The sequence below is a fragment of the Lygodium microphyllum genome, chromosome 6 (assembly GCF_053477565.2).
Source record: "Lygodium microphyllum isolate KBCC chromosome 6, Lygodium_microphyllum_v1.1.10, whole genome shotgun sequence".
Classification (NCBI taxonomy): domain Eukaryota; kingdom Viridiplantae; phylum Streptophyta; class Polypodiopsida; order Schizaeales; family Lygodiaceae; genus Lygodium; species Lygodium microphyllum.
In genome coordinates, this window is record NC_141140.1 from 88,760,201 (window position 1) to 88,769,314 (window position 9,114).

The 9,114-nt window shown below is 37.9% G+C and overlaps 1 protein-coding gene across 2 annotated transcripts; it reads right to left on the reverse strand.

Annotated features, from left to right (window-relative positions):
• Positions 1 to 330: 330 nt before the first annotated feature.
• On the reverse strand, positions 331 to 3,169 carry LOC148034784 (uncharacterized). Of its 2 annotated transcripts, none has more exons than XM_087680568.1 (4): positions 2,891 to 3,169; positions 2,373 to 2,713; positions 1,601 to 1,885; positions 331 to 1,147 (listed from the first exon to the last, which is right to left on the reverse strand). In XM_087680568.1, the coding sequence occupies exons 2-4, from the start codon at positions 2,629 to 2,631 to the stop codon at positions 594 to 596; spliced, it is 1,098 nt and encodes a 365-aa protein (XP_087536694.1). In that variant the 5' UTR covers positions 2,632 to 2,713; positions 2,891 to 3,169; the 3' UTR covers positions 331 to 593. The 2 variants fall into 2 exon arrangements, with proteins under 2 accessions (XP_087536694.1, XP_087536691.1); XM_087680565.1 differs by having other exon boundaries at positions 2,807 to 3,168.
• Positions 3,170 to 9,114: the final 5,945 nt, after the last annotated feature.

Below are 9,114 nucleotides of genomic sequence, written 5' to 3' on the forward strand. Positions count from 1 at the left end.
TCTCTATAGCTTAATAGATTACATTTTTCAAGAGCTTTCCAATTATAGGTCACATCATATGGTTTTAAGAAACTTATGGACATGTTATCTAAGTGTCATCTTTTTAGTATTCAAAAAATGAGAATCGGGAGACTTCCGAACTTACTAATATTGTGTTTATACACAAAATCTTGGGCCTATGCGAGAATGAATCTCCTTCATCTATGATTAGAGCACATGCAAGTCAAGAGACTTGCACATGGCTTGGCTCTTAGTAACTTTACATGTGTTACTAAGCTATATCACCATACACTACAAAAGAACTCTTCACATGCTACAAATTAGATGAACCTCAAATGTATTATTTAATAAGAGATAGGCTAACAAGCCACCTTTACATAATGGAAGACGGTCCACAATCATATGTGAACTTATTTAACCCAACGTACATGCAATTGTAGGTATCTACATTGCAAACATCAAAGAAAAACCAAAACTTAAATCTCATTTCACTCCAATAAAGAGGCCCCAATTATTTCTGCGGCAACCAAAGCCTAAGATCACTTGGAAAAATTTGAGAGGAGCTGCGCAATATATATATCATTGATCGATTGCTAAGTATAGATGAGTTTGCACTCTTGGACTTCTGTATCAAGTTCTTGTTCAGTTACGCCATGCCCCTCCTTGGTAGCTTGTTCAGTTACATCATGATCATCCTTGGTAGTGACTAGCTTCTTGACATCATTGACCTGATGTGATAGTTTACTTCCAGTGTTGGTTATTTCGACACTGCTATAATCTACGCCAGAATACATCGAGGAGATTGGATATTGAAACACTTCACCAGATTGGAGGGTAATCTCCATGGTCCCTTGGTAGGGTATTGTGATATTTCCTTTTCGGGTGGTAGCTTGGAGGGAGATCCATTGCCCTGGTGCTAGGGTGCCGGATTGGTCCCAGCTAAGGGTGCGAGTCTCCTCAGTGCTGCTTGAGTAGCTTCCTTCAACATTCACTTTCCAACCACACTCTGCTTGCACTTCTATAACATTGGGGATCCCTGCTTTAACACTCACATTGGCATGTAGCTCTATCCCCGAAGTGAGTGTCCATGATGATGATACCTTCACTTCTCGACTCCCAGAGAATGACCAATCTTTGGAAATGGAGCCTGTCATGATGCACAAATAAACAATGATATAATGTTAGAGATAAATGGAGAAAATCTAAGCCTCTAAGCCCATATTTTTACTACAAACCTAAGCCTCTAAGCCCATTATTTCTAGTGCAACTCCCTACAAAAGGGTAGGTAACTAAAGAGTGCCCTACGCACACTCAACTATTTATTATATACAAATTAGAATAGGTGGTGCAGCGGACGTCCTTTACTCCCATATTCATAGAGTCTAGTCCCCCCTCACTGATAACCTGCCTCAAGAGTTGCAAGGATATTCAGCACAGAGTCATCACCATGAGCATCCTTAACGGTGCTTGGTCAACTAGTTTGCAGCTGCATTATTCAAGTCACTGTATATACCCCCCGACCCCCATAGTTTTCCCCTTCAACAACATTCGACCACAAACCGTGTACAATTTAATTTCCTCAAGTATATCAAGTACCTACCTGCATTGTTGGAGTCATTGTATGAATCAAGTGTGACGGGAACAATTGAAGCGTTTTCTAACTCCAAAGTAGGGTAGCTTACATTGATCATGCGAGCATAGGCTATGGACTTTAAAAAATAGAACCCCAAGCAATCAATATCCGATCCATCTCTTCCCATGATACCCACACAAATCCCAGATGCCACATCGATGGGGTATTCCTGCTTTAAACTCCAAGATGTCATGTGATGGAAAAATGTGCCTCCTGTCGTGGTAGAGAATCTAATGCCTCCACAACGTGTTCCTGAAAAAGTTACACAATTGTTATTATGATGTAGAAACAAAATATATAACGCAAACATAAACATGCATGCATACGTACATGGATGAATGCATAGCTATATGTAGTTCTGAGACATATGTAGATGCACGTACTATATATATATGTGTGTGTGTACGTGTACATGTAAATAAATGCATGCCCAAGTGAGAAAGGTAGTTTCGAGAATAACAATATATTGCTCTTAAATAGGAAGCCGAATAATGCGGTCCTAATCCTAACGCAGAATGAACTATACATTAAAGGCTTATGCATCAGTTCAGCGCCTTAAAACAAAATAGTCAATCCCACATAGACGAGACTTACGCGATGCCTTAGTAGTTGTCACAACAACCGAATACGACTGTGACAACAACTGTCACAGCACGACTAGTGCGACGACGACGATGGTTCCTAGTGCTATCATATCTACTTATACCAGCATCGTCGATCAGGCATTGCACATGCTTACCTCTACCGTTGCCCCACAAAGACAAACGGCTGATGCGCTCGCCATCCTTGAACTCGTACTCCTGGTAGGAGCTCTTGGTTTGGCCGAACGTGGCTGGGCTGTCGGAGCCCGTCATCCAGATCCGGATGCCTCGCAGCGTCGTCGCGCCCGCCCACACTCCGATCTTCCTCAAGATCTTCCCGTTCCCGCTCTGCTCATAACGAAACGACGACCCACCGCTGCCCCCGATCACATGCACGGGTGTCTGATACACCGGCATTTTCAATACCCACCAGCTACAGCGTCTGCTCGGATGCTAATTCTAATACCTCCTCCTCCGCCGGCGCTGATCACTGACGTCCCTGCATGCACAGCGCAATCATCGGGCATATAAGTCGATTAACCACCAAAGCATGCAATCGGACAATGTACTAAGTACCAATTATATTACGTACTCTGCACTGAATTACACTAATGGGGGGCTTTGCCTGCGACTTCGATCTACTAGCTGCTTCAATACTAGTGCATGAAAAACATACAACTGACAGGTGTCGTGGTCTTGCACAGGCAGGGGGTGTGTATATATAGATGCCGCCGAAGAGCCAAGAGGGCTAATAATGGATATGGATGCCACTGTGGTTGTGTCACATGCAGAAACAAGCAGCAAAACTCGTTAAAACACCGAACCGTCTCTGGAAGCGGCACACGACATTATTGTTTTTTAAATACTAGTCATTCTCCAGTTCGTTAAAGCGCGGAATTGACGAGGCCCTTATCTAAAATTTCCACATTCAACGCGCTGGAGGGCCCACGACGAAACCCTCGTCCTAGGGAAGGACCTCCGACGCTGCGACACTCTCTAGCTGTTTTCAAAAACCGCGGTTCGTAGCGTCCCCTTGTTTTGCAAGCAACCTGTTCTGATCAGCCCTCGGATTTAAAGAAACCGCTGGCTCAATCTAACTCAAAAGTGGCGGAAGTGAGTGTATGGGTACATGTTGATGTGCCGCCTCCGCACGCGTGCTGCAAGTTGATTTATCGTGCCAGGAGTCATCATTAACGATGAATGGCTCATTGAGATGTTTTTATATAGCCACTGTTTTTATATAATTTCGAGAAACCATCCTATGCAAGGACAACTTTGTATCCCATCATCTCTTCGGACTAAAGAGTCGTGGGAGCACTCTGGTTCCCTTCAGTTCTGTTCCCTCAACGGGATGCAACGACTTGCTTCCCTTCCTCAAATAAACAATTTCCAACATCTGTTGTGCACTCACAAGAAACTGTAAACCATTTTCTATATAGGGAAAAAAAAGGAAAATTTGTCAATCACATTTTCAAATAACTACAAAGAGTCTAATATAAGAAAAATCAAACTTCACTAGATTGTCAATCTAGAAAGATAGTTTCCAATATATTAAGATTTTTTCTAGTTGACTTATTACATAGAAAGTTTTTTTTTGGGTTAACTTACTATATAGGAAGTTTATTATCGTAACTATCTATATAGTAACTTTATCAAAAAAGTTACAATATAGTAACTTCATCGAAAAAGTTACCATATAAAAAATTATAACATGTAACATCTATGTAGTAACTTTATCATACAACTTAGCATATAGTGACATGATAAAATCTCATAGAATGATATTTTTATATCTTTGAGATAAATAATAATAGAAGAATACTTGATTTAAAAAGCGTTTCTAACAGAGTAATTAAAGTGAATAATAGAATTTTTTTCAATGTCTACTATAGAAAATAACATATTGTAATGTGAAATCCAAATTATCCCTATTCTACTACATGAACATCAGTTAAGCTATAACTTCCAACGATTGTATCTTTGACTATAACTCGTCTTTCGTACCATGAGCCACTGTACTATAGCCTTTTCTCATGGTATCTACATTATCCTTTGTACGATTCGTAGTGAAAATGAGACCTCTCTTGATCATGTTGAAAGTGGATTTTAATGGCATATATAGCTCATCTACCATAGCAATATCCAAATACTTTAACAAGATTGTTTCTTCATCCACCTCACTCAACACACTATGTAATTCTCCAAAAATAATTTTAGTAAAAAAAAATTATATTTACATATTTAGCAATACACACATACACTAAATAAACACAACACATATAACCTGAGATGATTGGCCTTTATCAAGTGTGTTGGCATAGCTCGTAGCTAGCTGTACATCGGAGTTTTCAATCCCTTGTTAAGTATCATAAAAGGGCTATGTTATCAAAATAAAGACATCCATATTTATCTTAAGAGACACTCAAAATACCTTGGATTTATTATGATTCTCTATATCCCTTGAAGCTTTTTTCTTCTTTTCCTTCATGTTATATTTCATCTTTTTGCTCCATTAAAAGATTTTTAAAATAATATTTAATACGAATTATAGATATAAAGAATAAGGCATGCCTAATTACCTTTGGGATTCATTTGCTTTTTCCATTTAGAACTATAACATTATTTGCCAGCATAGTGTTCTCCTCAATCTATAATTTTTAAAAAATAATAGTCTTAAATTACAATATGATATGTATTAATATTTAATTTTTACAAAGCATTGAAGATAACTAACTTGTGTAACATGTATAAGAAGGTCCGTAAATGATCTATAAGACTTGAGTGTGTCATTCTTAGAAGAAAATAAAACATATTACTAAAATAGCCTAAAGTTTTTATAAAAAATAATTATGAATATCATGCTGTCTGTAAGTATCAAAATTCTCATAATTTTCTGTGTGATTTGAATCATACTGTGTATGTGTAGGTAGTTCTAGGTGATAGGCATCCTCCCCTATCTCTATCTTGTTTAATAGAAAACTGAGTAATCAAATAAAAAGCATGGATATTTCAAAAAGTAATGATAAATAACGTGCATCATAGTTTTATTGACAAATCTCTATTGTGCCACATGCATTATCATACAAACCATCATTTTTTCCTTGTTAAAAGCTTGGGATTGCTACGATGTTTCTTAAGAAAATATAACAGCAAAAGTACAATTCATTTGTCAATTGTCCTTCGTGATGAGTTAGTTGATGACATTCACCGAGGCAAGCCACTTACACTTAAAGAAGTTAGAAAGTTATCATCGTAGCTACATAAAATATATAATATATCTCACTCATTTTATATGCTTTTAAGACTGGCGCTTTTGCCAATTCTTTCTTTACATCCTTAAACGATACTTAATGCATATCACTCCAAACCAATAGATTGTTAAGGGACAATAGATTCGTCAATGGCAATGTCCTCTCAACCATTGCATTAATAAATCATCAATAATATCCGACTAATGACAAAAAGCTATGCACTTCTTTAGGAATACATAGCGGACTCATAGTGACGATACCTACTAATAACTGATTTAGAATGTGATCAATAATTGGTAGCAGATAATAATCTTTGACTGTCTATTTATTGAGCTCCCTAAATTTTACACAAGGTGGGATTTGATTATTTTTCTTTTTCTTGATAAGTACATGCAAACATCACTCCATGTGCTATATAGGAAATATCATGCTAACCTTATGCAATTTTTGTAGCTCCTCAAATAGTCTATCCCTTAGCTCAAAAGGCATATGCCTCACTTCTTGTCAAACAATATGGCTACCCTCCATGGGAATAGTATGCACAGCCAACAAACTAGGAGGAATATCTCTCAGTTGATCGTAGCTCTAGGCAAAAATATCACTGAGTTCTTGGATCAAGGACACGTAGTCCTTTCTCTCTTGTCCGTCGTTCAACATACCGAGATCTAACTCAATGAGATCCGCATATCTGATTCTATCTTGAGCTATCACCTCATTCAGAGTCACTTGATAGACATCTTCTGCAGTGGACCTCTTTCTTGATTCATTGATTGACAAAGTCTCATTGCCAAAAGGATCCTCTAATACATCCAATTCTATCAAAGATAAGGGTACCCTCTCACTTTGATAAGATTCAGGATATGCATATACTATTACGCATCTAGCACCTCTCCAAAAAATCAAATGACCAACGGGTATATCAACTTGACAGCAAAATTGCAAGATCCATGGCCTTCCTAATAATACTTGATAGCTTGGTTGCCCTACAAACCTAATAACCCTAAAGTCCAAAATGCATTTCACATTAGCAATAGTCACATGGAATTTGGTAATGCAACCTTCTTGTTTCCTTAAATTGTTACCAACCATATGGAGAATTGTGGAGGTATCCTTTTGATTTCCAATCCTAGCTTTTCTGTCAATTCTAAACTCATAATGTTGATGGAGGATCTAATATCCACAATGGCATGATCCACCAATATGGCATTAATATATGCTGCCACCCTTGGCCAATGCTTTTCAACATGTTCAAACCAGTCATATCCCACACGAACTATTCCCAAGGGTTTGATGATATACCCAATGCAAAGGATCTTCTTAAACTCTTTACGCACTCCTAGAGATAACTTGACCAACTGTAGGAGATTCACACTAGGCTTTACCTCACAAAGAGAATTGTTGGCTAAGTCAAATTCATGATAATTAGAAATGGTTGTCCTCTCTTGCTATACCATTCTTTCTCTTGGTTTGCTGAATAGGCTTAGATGCCTCTTTCTTAGCTTTTATATTCTTCTTTGGCAGCTCCTTATTGGAGTCACCTTTGCCATCAATAGCTTTTAGAGGACCGGATTCCACATCAGTGTTAAGAACTTCTATCCCCTTATCATCCGATTTAGGATTTCCACAATAGGTTTTACATTATCCCTATCGCCTTCTTTAACCTTCTATCCTTTTGTAATGGCTCGTAAATTGGAAGCCTTAATGGTGTTGCCACGCACAGCTTCGAAGGTTAACACCACTACCACTAGGCAACTCTTCTATGATAGTTTTTCCTATCTAGAATATTTGCTTTGGTTCCTCATCTTGCTGAAGGTTATTCCCTTGTGCTCGATGATTAATTAGACTTGGTTGCCTACTTCCCTACTAGAGAGAGTCGATCTTACTTCATCAAGTATTAGCTAGATGGCCAAACTTCCCACATATGTCGGATTTGACATCAAGGAAGTTTCTAGAAAAGTGCTAACCACCACACTACTTATAGCTAAATCTCGATGGACCATCCTCTTTAAGATGTGAATTTCCTATCAAGTTTTGTTGATTCTTTAGGAAATTAACATCTATAGCTATTTGTCTATATTGCTTCGAGAAGCCTTGATCCTCTTTTACAACCGTCATTGATGCCTCCTTTCCACTTCCTTGTTCCATTTCTTGCATCTTGTCATGAACGGGTACCCATTTCCTCTCAGTTCATGTGAACAATGATAATGGCAAGAGAGAAAGACTGAAATATGAACTTTTCATACAATGCATCTAATCACGCACAATTTGGAGCAATCTAAAGCGAAGAATTATAGCATCTCTTAGGCCAAGAGGAGGAGGCATGATTCCAACAGGTGCACAAACTAAAATTTTAAGGAAAAAATGGGGCGCTGAAAAAATATTTCCCCCCCTCCCCCCTTCATTGAGTTTTTTGTTGATTAGCTTCTTTTAATCTTTATTAACTTACAACCTACAAGAAAATTGGTTTACTCCTTCATGTTCACACTAACCCACAAGTGATTTTAAGTTGAATGGAGGGGAAAACGACCTTGGATTTGCAATTTGACTAGATGAGCAGATTTCTCGCATCGAAGTCTATTAGCTTGGCCTCTGTCACTTGCTTTTCGACTTCCGAATTAGGTGGTTGCTTCATAACACCAAACCTTGCAGCCATTAAATGGGGTGCCAAAATAGACTCTCATTGACGAACACATAATTGTGTTGGATTCCTGGCATCGAAATGCATCTAGGAAAACTCTAGCTCCTTGATCCGTGATCAACATATTTTTTGCCAAAATTGTCTCTTTTATGGATCTTAGGCCACTTTTGCACTCTAAAATTCAACTCTCAATATGATTTTTGTATGCTTCGCTCTACATTTGTCTTTAATGTGATTGGAGAACATTGTTTTAGCACATTTGTATCAGAACCCTTTAGCATGCATTTCCCTTATATTATCACTAATGAGGTATTTTCTTTGAGTAGCACTAGCCCAAGTTTGTCAAAAGAGACTACATAAACAATAGGCTGGCACACTCACTAAATCATTCACTGCATTACTTTTTGACATCAAGTGACACATTGACTACATCATTGTTTGCATCATTTGGTGCATTACTCCTTAGGTCTTCTATGTTCTTAATCAAAACATTATCCCTAGGTTTTCATGTACATGAGTACTTTCCATTTTGCATTATCTTTCAAATCGAGATAGCTCTACTCTTCAATGTGCATCCAAACAACCATGGAATGGTTGAAGTGGTTGAGATACTTCAATGTACCCATAACAATGATCATGCTAAATTGGTTGCTCATAGGATTGCTCCTCATGGTTATACCAATGCTCATGCTACTCATGCCCATGATAATGTTCATACTACTCATACCCATGATAATGCTCATGCTACTTCTTATAATCATACTAGTGATAATACACATGGTGTTCATGGTCCTTATATTGACTACACTTACTCTCATCCTCAGCCTAAAGAATTGCTTCAAAATGGTCAATATAGCTCAACATTTCATCCAACATAGCAATGTTCATATAGCATCTCTATTTACCTAGATCTCTACCTATGATAAAACAATTCACATACATGAACCATGAAGCTTCTGTATTCTTTCTCTCTAGCTTGTTGTTTCTACTTCTTATTAAGTTTTTCTTCTT

Excerpts from the sequence above, each read along its gene's own strand:
- LOC148034784 (XM_087680568.1), bottom strand. The coding sequence starts at position 2,631 with ATGCCGGTGTATCAGACACCCGTGCATGTGATCGGGGGCAGCGGTGGG. Across the intron at positions 1,886-2,372 it reads TTTGTGGGGCAACGGTAGAG|GAACACGTTGTGGAGGCATT; the intron begins GTAAGCATGTGC and ends TAACTTTTTCAG. Across the intron at positions 1,148-1,600 it reads CAATGACTCCAACAATGCAG|GCTCCATTTCCAAAGATTGG; the intron begins GTAGGTACTTGA and ends GCATCATGACAG.